A 15,781-nucleotide genomic window follows, 5' to 3' on the forward strand; every position below is an offset into this window, starting at 1 on the left:
AATGTATTCCTTATGTTCTTAGTGCCTCTGTTATTAGCGACAGTATCAAACTCTAACCTTTCATTCCTCTGCCACTGGTAGCACAGTTGTGCATCCTCAAAGCTCGTCTTCCATGACTTCTGTGTCCCTGGGAATTCGTGCTGTATTTTGATAACAACACGAATGACATATTCTGGAAGCTTGCTGAGTGCATGCAAATGGCATAACTAGTTAGTCTTTGTATTAAGCCGGTGTTTTAAGATGGTACTTGACGTCACATTGGCCCTCAACAGCATTGGGTGGCACCCACTGCTGAGGAAGGAGAGGTAGAACCGCTGCATAGAGTGTTCACAAGCCACATTTTAGTACATTGGAAAATGATTCCACTGAGCTGAGGCTATGAGAAAGCATTCATGTGTGTGTGTGGAGAGAGAGGTGGGAAGAAGCTGAGACTAGGCCTGTTCTCATTGTTTTTATTATCTGCTTAAAATTAAGGACAAAAAAATCAATGGAAATGAGAGTAAAGGGAGAAAGAAGTTTGTTGTGCCACTTTACATGTGATTAACTATGGGTCTGGGGTGGGGGCTATCTGTTATTTTTAGGGAACAGTGCAGACCTTCGATTGGTAAAGACTTTCATAGAACTGGGACTCCCTGAAGGAAAGCTGGATTTTCTTATGTCTGAAAAGAATCAGGTATGATATTAAAAACATCAAAACTGGAAGAACCTTGGAAGCAAGCCTTAAATGAGCCTCTAGAGCACCACGGTGATTTGTGGATACATACAAGGCCCTGAGGGGTCTTTTGTGTAAAAGAATACTAGCAAGGCAATAAGATCGTTTGGAGAGAAAATACTGGTTTTATTTTTGGAAGAATGAGGGAAGATCAAGAAATGAGAACACCTGAATCCATTGACATGTGTCACTTGACCTCACAGGGAATTAGGGTGGGTGGCAGCTATAGCATCAATTATTTGCAGATCCATGGACCTACCCTGAGGAGCAGGGCATTTCCATTTGCATCCACATAACAAAAGCTGGGTTATGACTGCATTGCAGTCAGTGTGTCTACAAAGGTAGATGGTACCTGAAAACCTAATTAAGTGCCACAGTCAGTGAAACTCTAGAGAATCCATGGCCAGGAGATGGGCTATCTGGAGTATGGCTATTGATTGGCATCCCCAAGGAACTTAACAAGGATGAATATTAAATATCTGTTGGAAAATAGAGCTGGTTTTAACTAAAAATAGAACTAGTCACTTCAGGGTACAGTGACTGTTAACTGTACAGAGAATCATCAGCCAGAAAATACTGGAAGGTAACAACTCTTTCCTGTTAGTGCTTAGTACTTTCACCTTCTCTTTGGCATGTTCTGTATTCAAGGCCATGCAACCGTCAGTGCAAAGAGGTATACTAGTAGGAAGAGCAAAAAAGATAATTGCTTGAACACCTACCATGTGCAGGATACTCTATCCCTGTTTCTTTATTTCATCTTCACAGTAGTTCTTTGATGTCTTAATATCACCATCTCCTTAGAGAAGTGCAGGAGCAAGGCTAGGGAAGCTATGCAGGGTTCCATCCTCAGTCTGACCTAGAGAGAAATATTCCATTGATAAGCTCCAGAAGATCACACATATGCACACATGGCTTTAATATGTAGCCAAGTATGATTCAGAGCTTAGAGAGTTTTCTAAGAGCTTCAGAGGAGGCTGCAGGGAAATGAGGAACTAATGCTCCCTGACTTATTATTTGATTTGGCAAATGAGATTTTCTTTTTAGGAATATTAGTGTGTCTGGACAAGCAGATATAGTTAGAAAACGAGTCTTCCATTCAGCCACTATGTGATGAAGCCAAATAGTTGTTTTAACCTAAGTTCTGTGGGAACTTTGGAGCCTGGTCTCTGGAGGAGTTGGTATTGTTGACTATTCTCTGCAAGGCTTTGCCACTCCCTCTAGCAAGTTAAAAATCTCATAAGCAGGTCTGTTTGCAGTATGTTTCTTTTGAGCACCTGGTTGGGGAGTTCCTTATATAGTTTTCAAACATGATGTGATTTTAGAGCATTTCCCATTACTGTAAACTCAGGCCTCATAATTACAATCCATTTATTAAATAATTAATTCGTTAAATCTTTAATTTACAAATGAGAGAATAGGCCCTGAGAGGCTGGAGGGTAATGTAAACAGAAGCATCTATCTTAAGTATGTTACACATATTTTAATTGATATTTAAAATGATACTAAGCAGTAGGGTACACTATCTGTTTGAAGAGGCAAGAAGATTTAGGTTGAGACTAAAGAAGCTGCAGAGTCAAGGCCCAGATCTCATGGTGAGAGGAGATACAAGCATGAATCTTACTAATGTCATAACATCTAAGAGACTCATCAGTGTCCTTTGTCCCTCTTTGCGACTTGAGCTCGCTGCATGGCAGGTGACAGTGTAATTAAGATCCTCCTGCTTGTTACTCCCTTCCCCAGATATGTGCCCTTCTTTGATACCTTGGTGAACATTCATGAAATTTCTCATCTACCGTTTTTGGCCAAGACATTAGTCAGCTCAAATGTTTATTTGTAGACATTTATTTATTTGCAGATTTTGACACCAAATCTGCTTTCCTGTGGCTTCCAATTAGTGTCTCCCAATACTAGTCTTAGAAGTCATATAAACAAACCTGTCTTCTCCATGCCTACCCCTCAGCTAGTCAAAGACCTAGGTGGTGTTTCTCTTCTTCTTGTTGTGTTCTTGTATTATTTTGTCATGTTGTCTAAGGCAAAAATTATTTTCTGATGATTTCTAAAGATATGCTCTTTGGCATGGCCTTGTAGCATGGTCTCAGGACTGTGCTGAGTAATGCCAAGGGCTTTGGAGACCTCCTGGATCATTCAAGGTGAGTGCATGGCCTCTGCTTTCAAGGGCTACATTCTCCTCAGTGAAGCAGAGACAGCAGAACCAGTAGGCAAGTGTGAGGCTCCAGGCATGTGATGTCACAGCAAGCACCAATACATCTTACTCATCTCCAGCTCCTCCATCTCACCCTCAGAAGTGAAGACCCCAAGTTTCTTATTAGATCCCCAATCTGTGGTCCCTTTGTCTTAAAGTAAAATTTCAACCTGTAACCCCCACATCAGGTTTAGGCATAGTCCAAGAATACATCAAGATGTTCAACAGAAAAAGATACCTGTGCACAGAGCCCGGGGTTGGCCAGGATATTTCTCAGCATCTTTTTCTCTCTCCTCGTCTAGACGGACACATTCGCAGATTTTGATACTATGACGGACCGGTTATTGGATGAAATCATTCAACACATCCAGTTGTACAACCTCTCCATATCCCGAATTAGGTAAAAGGAAAAAACAGGTAGTTAATGCTGAGGGAAGAGGGGTGATTCTTTTTTTTTTTAACATTTGCAATATCCAAGTTTGGAATGATGCCTTCTATAAACCATCAGATAACTTGTGATTCTTTTTCTTCGTACTGGGGATTGAACCTAGGGGCATTCTACTTCTGAGCTACACCCCCAGCTCTACTTTTTTATTCTTTATTTTGAAATAGGGCCTCTCTAAGTTGCAAAGGGCCTCACTAAGTAGCTGAGGCTGGCCTCAAACCCACAATCCTCCTGTCTCACCCTCCCATGTACTGGAATTCAAAGTGTGTGCCACCATGCCCAGCAAACTTGTGATTTTTAATGGGGTAAATTACTTGTAAGCAGGAGTAAATACAGGGAATGGTTGACACACACATATCTGTTACAGCATGTGTGGGAAGAGTCAACATGTCATCGCTTTGTAGAAAGAGTGGTATACTTAACACAAAAGTCCCTAGATTTGAATTCTTGTTTTAATACGAGTTTGAATCCTGCCTACCATGAAGCAAGTGCATAACCTTTTGCAAGCTTTTTAAAATCTCTGATTTTCTGCTTTTTCATCTGTTAATTGGTCTATCACCAAGATATACTAAAAAGCTGATAAATGGTCTGCCTAATTAGAGGACTTAAATCATCCCTAACGCTGTAACAAATAATCTTATATAAATATTTAAATGAAAGGAAGAAGTGTGCATGTCTTAAAAGCATGGATACACACACACACACACACACACACATATATATATATGTATATATATGATAAATCACTCAATATGCAATATTCTACTTAATATTCAAGATAAACATTATTTATTTATTACACAAACATTCATACTGAGTTCTGTTGAGGTTTGATAAGAAGGACATAAGCTAGGCAGTGCAATTTTATGGGCTGACTTGTATGTTTTTTCTTTGCTGGTTTTATGGACAGCATAAGGCGTACAGCACTATACTCATATATTCGAGTGTCAACAAATAATTATTTATTAATGCTATGTTGAATCCATGGGTCCGTGAGTAGCAGTGGGGCTTGGGCAGAGTATGCAAGGGCATGTCAAACATGGTACAACCAGGGACCAGACAGAACAAAAATACAGAGAAGCAAGAGGCCAAGAGCAGAACTGGAGAGGCAGAGAGAGGCCTGGTTATGACTGCTACACAGGTCGAGATGAAGAGTCCCTAGAATTGTATCCTGTAAACAGTCAGATATGTGTTTCAGATAGGAGCCTTCCTGGCCCTGAGATGACTGAGGAAAGGTGTGGAAACCAGCTGGGAGGGGAACTGGTCTAATAATACAGAGCTGGGCAAAGTGCCACGCCTGCCCTCTCTCCACAATGGCACAAAGCCACCACGTGCAAGGGCCCCTTCCCCGAATGATCTGAGCTTGGAACCCTGCCTCAGAGGGCTCTGCAGTCTCCATCGACCGTGCTAGCCCATTGCTCCCAGTGGGGGATGCCAGGCACTGAGGTCTGGGTGCCACCTGCGCAGCCGCCTCCCAGCAGCTGCCTCCTGCTGACCACTCCTGCACTGTCTCTTTCGCTAACAGCTTCATTGGCCATTCTCTTGGCAACATCATCATCCGATCTGTCCTGACACGGCCCCGGTTCCGGTATTACCTCAACAAACTCCACACATTCCTATCACTGTCTGGGCCTCACCTGGGGACTTTGTACAACAACAGTACCCTGGTTAGCACAGGTAAGACTTCTCCAATGCCCCATTCATTAGCATGGGGGATTAGGGACATGAAATAGAGACAGAAGTTCTTCTCCAAGGTGCCTTGCAACTTTGGAGCCACTTCTAAGCCTGGAATAGTGGGAGGAGACCTGGGCTTAGAAATATATCTCTTCTGTTTGAGCTGAGTGAGGTTGGGCTAGATGTTTACCAAGACCATTTCAGCCTTCAAAGTTCTGTTAACACAAAGGAGATGTCCTTGGGTTCCAGTCGGAAAAGAATGACAAGGGAGTATATCATGGTGGAGAGAAAATTGGCTTCAAGTCATTTCACTGCCATAAGAAACCTGTTGCTGGGCGTGGTGGCGCACACTTGTAATCCCTGCGCTTGGGAGGCGGAGACAGGAGGATCGCGCAGGTTCGAAGCCAGCCTCACTGGCTTAAGAGACCCTATTTCCAAATAAAAATATAAAAATAGGTCTGGAAGTGTAGCCCGGAGGTAGAAGGGTTTCCAGGAACCCCAGTACCACTAAAAAAAAAAAGAAGAAGGAAAAAGAAACCTGTGCCAGGCACCTAAGGAAGGCTTGACTGAAACACTTACTCTTTGAATTATAGATTACCCATGGTAAAATGGATATCATGTATGCATGAATATATGTATTTATGTATGTATGCATATGTATACATGTGTCTACATTTATGGCCTATCTATGTGTATATGTGTATGTGTGTCTATCAATGTGTATGTGAAATATATGTGTGCATGTATACAGTCACCCCTCAGCATCTGTTGGGGATTTGTTCCAGGGCCTTCTAGAAAACAAAAACCAAAGATATTCAAGTACATTATCTAAGATGGTACAAAGATTTCATATGACCATCCATATTCTCCTGCATGTTTTAAATTATTTTTAACATACTTGTAAAATTTTATACAATGCAAATGTGATATAAATAATTCTTATAAGGTATTGTCGAGGGAACAGTAACAAAAAATCTGCATGTGTTCATTAGAAATTTTACTTCTTTTCAAATAACTTTGATTTTCAGTTGCCTGAATCTGTAAATGTGGAATCCATAAACACAGAAGGTGGACTGTGTGTGTGTGTGTGTGTGTGTGTGTGTGTGTGTGTGTGTGTGTGATCATAGAACTGGTGAGTATTAGGCAGAAGAAGGAAAAACAGAAGTTGGAAGAGGAGTAGAATTTCTAAGGTAGCAAGTGGTGGAAGAGCTTTCTGGGCAGAAATTGTGCACATAACAACATGAAAGCAGGGCGTGATTACAAATGACTGGCAGAAAAAACAAGCTGTGCTCTGTGGTAGGGGATGATGAATGGATGAAGGGGATTGCATGACATGACAGAATATTAGACTTCCATGTTCTCCATGTAGAGAGTACTAATTGTGGTGTAACCTAAGTAAGTGGTATGTTTATTTACTTATATGGAAGCCCATATATATTTCACAGGATCTTATATAATGGCAAATGGCATATAAATATATTCCCAACAACCCTTCAAAGTCCCTGACTATCCAAGTCCATTAGGTGTCATTAGGGACATCTCTAACAGATTCCTTCTTCCCTGACAATCTCTCGGCCCTCTGCCACACTCCCCCTATACTTTCTATACACTCTGATGGTTTCCACAAGATGTGAGTCAGATTTACTGTTCACTTTGACAATTTTTTAGCACTTACAAACATAAATTATTTGGTACTTTGATACAAAACAAATAGAAGTCCTTTTCTCTCCCTCTTGGCATTCCTATCATACCCATGAACAATCTTTGGAGAGAAACAAATGGATGAGATTCTTTCATTCCCCACAATTATAATAATTAAAATATTTCAAAAAGTTAAAAAAGATAATGTCAATAATTTCCCCAACCTAGCATATCTAAAATGGTTCTATATAGTCCACTGTACTTTGCTTGCAAACAAACATAGTGGCCATTCGAATGAAAATATTATATATAGTACATGTGTATATATATGTATATATGGTATTGCATAGCATAGAATGTACATATAAACATATATATACATACTATATCTCATTTATATATTTATTATCAAATTCATGTGTTTGATTTTATAACAATACTCCCACTCATCAGTGCTAGTATCACCATAAGCAGAATTAAATGTTTGAGCTTGGAAATTAAATATTTATTCTAGTTTCCCAGGCTCCTAAGTAACCTGTAAGGGACAGTTTTTAAGTGTACTCATATGGGTGCCTTGTAATCTCACATCGTGAAGTTCAGAGTGATTCAGGACATACATACATACACAGCACTTGTGAGCTTTCCCGTGGCTCCCTCCCACTTCCTCCCCTTCCTTGCACATATATTAGGATTGGCATTGATAGTTTTGTATATGTACAGAGGAACATTCTTCTATATCTTTCACATTGGGACTGATTTCTTTGGCTTCATTTTCAGAACTTCGAATGCGCCAAAGGGCATTGATAGCTTCATGACTCTGGGATCCTGTTGACACATTATTTTGCAGAATGATTTTATGGTCACCAATACATGAGGATAAAGATTTATCTCTAACTTCCTACTTACTTACCACTGATCCTTTATTTTAAAGTTAACTGAAATCTTTGTGTGTGTGTGTGTGTGTGGTTTTTTTTTTTTTTTTTTTTTTTTTTTGCTTTTTTAAATTTTCGCTTTGTTTTTGTCTTCCCAGGCTTGTGGCTCATGCAGAAATTGAAGAAATCTGGCTCCCTTTTGCAGCTGACTTTCAGGGATAATGCTGATTTGCGCAAATGTTTTCTCTACCAACTAAGCCAGAAAACAGGTAGACGGTTCCCTCTGCAGCTCTGGTCATGGGCATCAGCTCCATTTCCTACTCCAGAGACACAAACTAGCTTTACTAGCTATTGCTTCTGCTTCTCACCAATATTTTAGTGTTCTAAGTGCAGTGACCTAGGGTCGGCATGCCAGCCTGACCCAGCTACACAATGACCTATGAAAAGAGCAGAGGTGGCTGGGCATAGTGTCACATGTCTATAATCCCCACACCTGGGAAGTAGAGACGGGAGGAGCATGAGTTCCAGGCCAGCCTCAGCAAATTGGCAGGATCTTGTTTTAAAATAGTAATAATTAAAAATGTCAAAAGGTGCTGAGAGTGTAGCTTAGTGGTTGAAAGCCGCTGGGTTCAGTCCCCAGTATCCAAATAAATAAATAAATAAATAACCTTTAAGAGAGAAGATGTGACATTGTTCTTGTATGGTGACTGTGTCATAGGAAATAAACCACTGTTGTGAGGCCTGACCTTTACCCCTTCTTTGATGAGGAAGCAGAGGAGTGTTGAAGACTCAGCCAGGGTCATGGTCATGGCCAACATGGATGGGGCAGTACGGAGTAACGTCACCTTTTGCTGAGCCTGCTCTGCTGCTGAGCTAGCTTGCCTAGACAGTGTACACAGCCCATATTGTTCTATAAACCTGCTGAGATGGCTGCACCTTCCGGAGCATGAACCTGGCAAAGCCACAGGCTGATGTATATCTGAGGGCAATATCCTTTCCTATTTTTGTTCCTCTGTGTGTTGGGTTGAATGGCCATAGCTGTCCTTTATGGAGGCTGCAGATGCAGGACTGTGCTGAGAAGCAGACTGCAGGGCCTTCAGCACAGAGATGACCCCATCATCCGGGCATTGGTGCAAGCCACCCCAGAGATCTGACTTGGAGGCAGGGACCCATCTCAATGGAGGAGAGTTTGGCTGCGGGCCCTCCTCCTGCAAAACATATGGGAGTAAGGAGGAGGTGCATCCCTGCAGCAGGAACTGGGGGAACATGCTTCCCTGGATCTCCCTGAGGTCTGTGGGCTGTGCTGCGATGCTCAGTTTGGAAGATTCCTAGGGACAGGTGTGGGGAGGCCAGGCAAGAGGCAGGAGGCTAGTTGGGGGGCTGTTTCCCTAAAGCAGGTGACATGATGGGGCTGGGCGTGTGGGAGTTGTTGGAGATGAAGAGGAGAAACAGAAAACTCAGATCTACTTTCTCCCAGACTCTTAATATCCTCTGCCCACAAAGGCACTGCTTTGGGGCCACATATAGATTTCTGTTTTTTTGGTTTTTTTTTTTTTTGTTTTGTTTTGTTTTTTTACTGTTCAGCGTAGCTTGATCCATGTCTTCTTAGTCTCCATGGCTAAGGAGAACAGAGCTTCCCTTTCCTCTGAAGTACAAGAGCCCCAGTGCAGTGAGTTCTTTACTCCACTTCCCACAGGCACTTGCCATGTGCCTGCCCTGGCTGTGTGTACCCTTAAGCCTCAGAACAGAGGCCCTTATGAAGTCAATCCAGTGTGTCTGCTATTTCCTCGCTTTGCCTCTCTCTAAAGAAGAGTATAAAGTGTGTGTGAACAGGGGATGTCTAAGTTGAAACTAGCCAGAAAAAAACAAAACAAAACAAAGAACAACAACAAAAAAAAAAACTACCTGGCTTCTCATTACAGGGCTGCAGTATTTTAAAAATGTCGTACTGGTTGCTTCTCCCCAAGACCGCTATGTGCCATTTCATTCTGCCAGGATCGAAATGTGTAAAACTGCCCTCAAAGACAGACACACAGGTAAGCTTATCGTTTTCAACCTGACAGTTCAAATACCAAGCTTTTCTCGTATAGATTTTAATCTCTTTTTATTTTTTCTGATTTTTCTATGGATTGCTACCCTACAAGACCTGTTTCAATAAAAACCTAATGCCCTGGTTTAAGTTCAGACTCTACTAAACACAATCATTTCCATACTTTTCAAACTTTTGATTGTGTGTGGGGGCATTTACTAACCTTTTCTGCCTCCTCTCTTACCTCCTTGACATAGAGAAGTAGTTTGGATAATCTTTTAATTTGGATAAAGGCTTAAGAACAGGGATCTACAAACTGTGGCCTACAAACCAAATTTGACCCAGCCCCATTTTGTAAAGAAAGTTTTATTGGAATACAGCCATGCCCATTCATTTATATCTCATATGTGACATCCTTCACTCTATAAGGCAGAGTCAGGATACATGGACACTGATATGTCCTGGAAAGCCTTAGATGTGCACAGAGAGAGTTTTCCCATCTCTGGTTTAGAACAACAAAGTAGTTGGTGCTAATGTGTGACTTAAAGCCTGTTAGCCACCTTAAGGAAAAATTGCAGTCTCATTTTCTTTTCTTTCTTTCTTTTTTTTATTTGTGGGTCTGGAGATGGAATCCAGGGGTATTTGACCTCTGAGCTACACTTGCTGACCTATTTTGTATTTTTCTTTTGAAACAGGGTCTCACTAAGTTGCAAAGGGCCTAAGTAGCTGAGGCTGTCTGCGAACTGCAATCCTCTGTTCTCAGCCTCCCAAATGCTGAGATTACAAGTGTGCGCCACCACACCTGGCTTCATTTTCTAAATTCATTTTTTTCTGTTATACTTTCAATGAGCATGAAATAAATGTGGCTTAGCCAATCATTTATTGAAACATATAAGAAAATTTGAGGTGGAATTTAATTCATAATTCCCCATTACTTTTGTTTTTTTAAATACTACTCTTTATATTTTAAGCATGGTTTACTTAGCTATTCTTTCTGCTGAATTTTGGCTGGTTTCTATTTTCTCTCTCTCAAATATAACACTGCACTTTAGTCATAAAAATTTTATGTCATGATAACTTTCAGCATATTATTCACTATTATCATGACCACTATTCTAAGACAAGAATGGCTTCTTGGAAATAATAATACCCTTTATTTTAAGCCAAGTCACTTTAGGTCAATTGATAAGACCATGACAGATATTTTTATTATCAAATCTCTATTATTTAAATTTACATTTCAAATTTTCCACCTCAAAGCTCGATCCTCCCAAGACCCGGAGAAGGGGGAAAACAAAAAATGCTCTTTGTATTATGGGGAGACTTCTGCCCTTCCCAGCCTGGAAAAGCAGAGTCCCAAATGGTATTTCTTGTGATAACTTGGTAGGGGACACAATATGAGCTTGTTCACAGGAGCTGGGGGAATAGGATGAAGGCATGTCCAGACTAAGGCTGGGACTGTTAAACTCAGCATAAGAGCTGAGTCCCTCTCACCACAGAAACTGGGGCACCTTACCAGCTTTAGGAAACAGACCTTGCCATTTGGCATGGGAATTCAGAGGCTTACATCACAGCCTCTGATTACTGCCTCCTCAGTGGATAGAGCATTCTAGCCCTCAGCATCATCCTGAAAGTGTGTGCACATGGTACAGGGTTGTCCTGAGCAGCATTGCAGAAAGGAAGAACGTGGGACTAGTGTGAACTGTTTACTTAAATTTACAGATTCATTTGTTGCTCAATGACTCATTTATTGTTCCCGGGCTCCCAACATCTGATGCAAAACTGAAACGTGTTTGAGTCACCTTTCAGGTAGAAACACAGTCAGTGCAGATCCTCAAGTACAAGACAATACAAACCATCACCACCAACAACGAATCCTTGCTTTCTCTTTCTCCCTTGCTCTTATCAGGAGCCAAGGAAATGTTCTTGGCTTGTGTAATGCATGGTATAGGGGATGTGTTTGCTTCCAAGCCCCAGTTGAGAAGTGTCGCCAGCCTTTGTAGCCTTTGCAAAGGGAAACTCGAGTCTCTGAGTGGTCTCGTCCTTCCATACCCTCTTTTGAGAGGACAGCCATTGGCTGAGAAGCTCCTCCCTACTTCTACCAGGGCTTCTGTTTCACAGGCCTGTGGAGCCTGTGCTGACCTTTGGCTATTGCGACATGACCGGAAGAAAACCTCGACTTTTATTTCTTACTTACTTGACAAATATCAGGAAGAGGTTGGGAACTGAACCATTGCATTCTGCCTGCCCAGGCATTGAATGCTGACCCAGGAATGCACATCCAGTCTTCTCCAGATCCTCCTGCTAATTTCTGCACCTGCTTCCCATTCTTCTTTCCCTCTTCCAGGACCAGTGTATGCTGAAATGATCAACAACCTTCTGAGTCCTCTGGTGGAAGCCAAGGACTGCACCTTGATCCGACACAACGTGTTCCATGCCTTGCCCAACACTGCCAACACCCTGATCGGCCGAGCTGCCCACATCGCTGTGCTGGATTCAGAACTTTTCCTAGAGAAGTTTTTCTTAGTGGCAGGACTCAACTACTTCAAGTAGTGGCTTTTGAGGGAGCAGGCCTGAAGAAACTCGCCACAAGTGTTTAAGATCAGTAGGGAGCTTTAGCAGAAGCAGGCATTTATGGACCCCTACCATTCCAGGGTGGAGCTGCAGGAGGGCAGGCCAGTGGAGGCCGGGTTGGGGCTGAGCAATAGAGGTGCTTTCATATTAAAGTTTTGAGAAAGCAAAACAGTGTACAAGACAACAAACACTGATTTGTCTAGCTGTCTGGAGTCTCATTCATGATGCTTTCTAGGAAAAAAAAAAAAAAAACAACAACATGAGAACTTAAAGAAATAGTACTTGAAGTTGGTGAGCCCATCTTACTAACAATCATGGCTCCCAGAGAGATTTCTCCAATTTAACTAGACGTGTCCAGTAGGTTACTAGCTCATAGCTTTATGATTTTGATTAAGTGCACAAAAGCATTTCAGAACTCAGGTTAACCTCTGTGCAGAAGTGGAACATATTTGTGTAAATAGAATCCCTAATAGATGCAAATGCGCCACTTGTTAAAAAATGTGATACACATAATCTTATTCCCTCTTCATGTTTTCTAAACAGGGACAAAGAATGACTGGAAAATTCCCATTTTATTTCCTAACAATAGTGGGTGGGGCTACTTCAGGCGAGGAGGGATAAGGAATGATGTTGTTGTTAACTATGAGTTTATTATAAATGAAAATAACCATAGGGGACATACTGAAGAATTGTTCCATCTACTTCCTCAGAATTTTTCTATGCATAGCCTGGTCCACAGATTATTTTTGTGATTGCTCAAATCTCTGTGTGTAGTGGGGAAAACTGAGTGAGACTGAATCTAGTAGAAGGGGGCACTGCGATTAATTCATGCTTGTACGAAGCTCCCTCTGACACACTTCCAAAGAAATACTGTGTTGGCATTGGATGCAACTGCAAAAAACTAAAACCATTACCATGGCCAGCTGCTTCTCCTCTCCCTGGAAAGAGCAGGACATCTCAATGGAGGAGTGCTGGATAAAACCTCAGGGGAGCTCTAAGAAGGGTGCTGGTTATCTTTCAATAGAAATGTCTTCTTGCCTTAGGAAAATAAAGGGCTAGGGTCGGTCATCACTGGTTAAAAAACAAAAACAAAAAAAAAAAAAACAATAGATAACAAGGACAGAGGTAAAATCATGTTGGGGAACAAAAGCTAGACTGAAGACTCAAACTGTGTTGGTAAGTAACTTGGAAGTTTTGAAAATTACCAGGATGTTTAATATGGGTCCCAAAGTCTGAGTATTCTGCATGGACTAAAGGTAAGCTAATGAATCATTTGGTCCTAGGGAAGCACAGTGTGAGCAGAAGCAGTAGAGTTGAATCACACAGGAGGCCCATCTTTCGGGGATAAAAATTCTTTCTTCTGTTAAGGTTCCTGCTGCAGTCAGAGACTCCTCTTAAGTCCAAACACTTGGACGATGATCGCAGGTCACAGAGGTCATGGTTGTAGAACTAAGTGATCCTGTGTTCATCTGAGAATTTTAGATACTCACACATTAAACTAATGCAGACCATGGGAAGGGAGTTCAGGGAGGTAACTTGGCAGAAGAGTAATTTTTGGGTTTCTTGAAGAAGTAGTGGTGGGAGAAGAAGGTTGAAAGTTTTGTGAGGGCAGAATTCTACACAGTGGATTCAGCATTTCTCTGTGGGTATTCTCTGAATTTGGGTTATATCCTGGTTTTAACACATGGCCCCCAATGTCCTCTGGTCACTTTCCCATTGGGTGTTTTTCTTGAGAGTCAATGCTGGGTATAGACTCCAGCTACTTATGTTGCAGTGAGGTGTTGGTTCTTTATCATGGGAGACTTCTGTTTCCTAGCCATGCAGCCCATGCAGGAGTTTTTTCTGGTCCAGGCAAGTGTTCCTGCACAGCTCAGGACAGAAAGTTTGTAGCAACTTCTGTCTGGCCATATGAGGAGCCTTGCTCCTTTGACTAGTACATTTCATGTTGTGTTCCAATCCCATCAGCAATGTTTGTCATTCTCTGGTCATTTTTAAAGACGGTATAGCCAATGGTTATGGAGCCAGGATGAACCTGACGATTGTTGTCTTTTCCAATAACCAGATGCCATTTTTAACTTCAATATGCTGTCTGGACATAATGAGAACTAATGGCAATAAACGTCCAGCTGCATGGTACATCCCTTTTATATAGGGGTGTCCTGCTGTCTTTGTAAACCATCTCTGGCCTCTGAACATCTATTATCATTGTATAGAAAGTTCATCTCTATATTGTAAATAAGAGTGTCAAGTGTTGCGTGTCATGCCTCCTTTGAAAAGGCTTTTTTACGTCTCTTTCTATTGAAGTATAGATATCTAATATATATATGCATAATATATATATGTATAATGTAAACAGGGATATTCTATTATTGATTATAAAAATTATAAACAAAATGCCTGCCAAGGTTATGGTCTAGTATGTCTTCATTCTCAGCATAACATTTTTTTTTTGTTTTTGTTTGTATGACTTGTTGAGTTCCCTCAAACTAGTTAGAAATAAAAATGACTAATATTGTAATCATTTGGAATTTGTTGTTTATGAGCCAAAAACATAAAGAAGTAGATTTTACCCTAAAGTCATGTTGGAGTGAGTATATACCTCTGTGGCAGGTTAAAAGCATGTGGAGTGCTATGAATCTGAAAGAAGGTGGAGAGAGATTGAACCTCTTGTTAATGTATTCCTACAGTTCACATGACTTACAGAGTGAAATTCATCTGTCAGATGGGGGCACTACCATACAATACACAGTCCCTGCTCTCAGAGAACTCAAGGAAGATCCTGCTAATATTATTCTGATTGGTATAATGAGGGCTGGCTCTGATAAAGAAGGTGCAAGATAGCTCAAAAGTCCATCTCCTTCACAGGCAGCCTTGAAAGGTGAACCCATTTGTCCTGCACTACCAGTTACCATCACATGTTCTCTTACACTGGTATGCTCATGCATCCAGCAAATTTAGTTTAACAGCCTGCTATGTGCTAGCAGCATATTGATAAGGGTAGTGGTTCATGAGGTAGCAAAGAACACAGCCAATGACATGGCAATAATATCCAAGCCCTTATGAGTGCACAGAGGAGGAAATCTAGCTTGCACAGGGATGCAGCATAGATGGAGGTCAGGAAAGAACGGGTGTTGTCAAAGTTGAGACCTGAAGATGATTCCTAAGAGTTGACCCAGGAAAGATGGGTTGTAGGGAATCTCTCAGAAAGAGGGGAGAAAACAGGAAAGACATTTGCAGTGAGAGATGGAAAGAGACAGATACAGAGAGACAGAGAGTGAGAGAGATATTCAGCTTGGAATGTACATGCTGAAAAGACCCATGGAAGACATTTCTGAGTACAGAAGGAACAGGAAGTAGGTGCTGCCATCTAGCATGATTTTCCTCTTACATCAGGAGGAAATTTCCCCTGTTAAAACAAGTTAGCAAATTTCCACTTAAAAGCATGGGCCCTCTTCTGGGCTGGAGGTATGAAGACCGGTTCCTCCCATCTGCAAAAGTCCATGGCCACCTCCATCACGACACACATTTCTGAACTTTCCCTCTGAGAAGCACTGTAGACATGTCTGCTGGACTTCTCATGGAGAAACGCTGGGATGAACTGCCTCAAATAAACAGGCCAGGGACAGGGAAG

General features: G+C 41.5%; 1 protein-coding gene across 1 annotated transcript in view; it reads left to right on the plus strand.

Moving 5' to 3' along the window:
• FAM135B (family with sequence similarity 135 member B) overlaps positions 1-12,129 on the plus strand; it is a gene marked incomplete at both ends in the record, with an annotated part of 208,160 nt that extends 196,031 nt beyond the window's left edge. The window contains 6 exons of the mRNA XM_080695259.1: positions 582-673; positions 3,218-3,315; positions 4,886-5,037; positions 7,706-7,816; positions 9,470-9,583; positions 11,924-12,129. Coding sequence (XP_080551385.1) covers positions 582-673; positions 3,218-3,315; positions 4,886-5,037; positions 7,706-7,816; positions 9,470-9,583; positions 11,924-12,129 — 773 coding nt within the window. The remainder of the gene's footprint in view (positions 1-581; positions 674-3,217; positions 3,316-4,885; positions 5,038-7,705; positions 7,817-9,469; positions 9,584-11,923) is intronic.
• Between the last annotated feature and the right edge of the window lie 3,652 nt (positions 12,130-15,781).

The sequence above is a fragment of the Muscardinus avellanarius genome (genome assembly GCF_963383645.1).
Source record: "Muscardinus avellanarius genome assembly, chromosome: 4".
NCBI lineage: Eukaryota > Metazoa > Chordata > Mammalia > Rodentia > Gliridae > Muscardinus > Muscardinus avellanarius.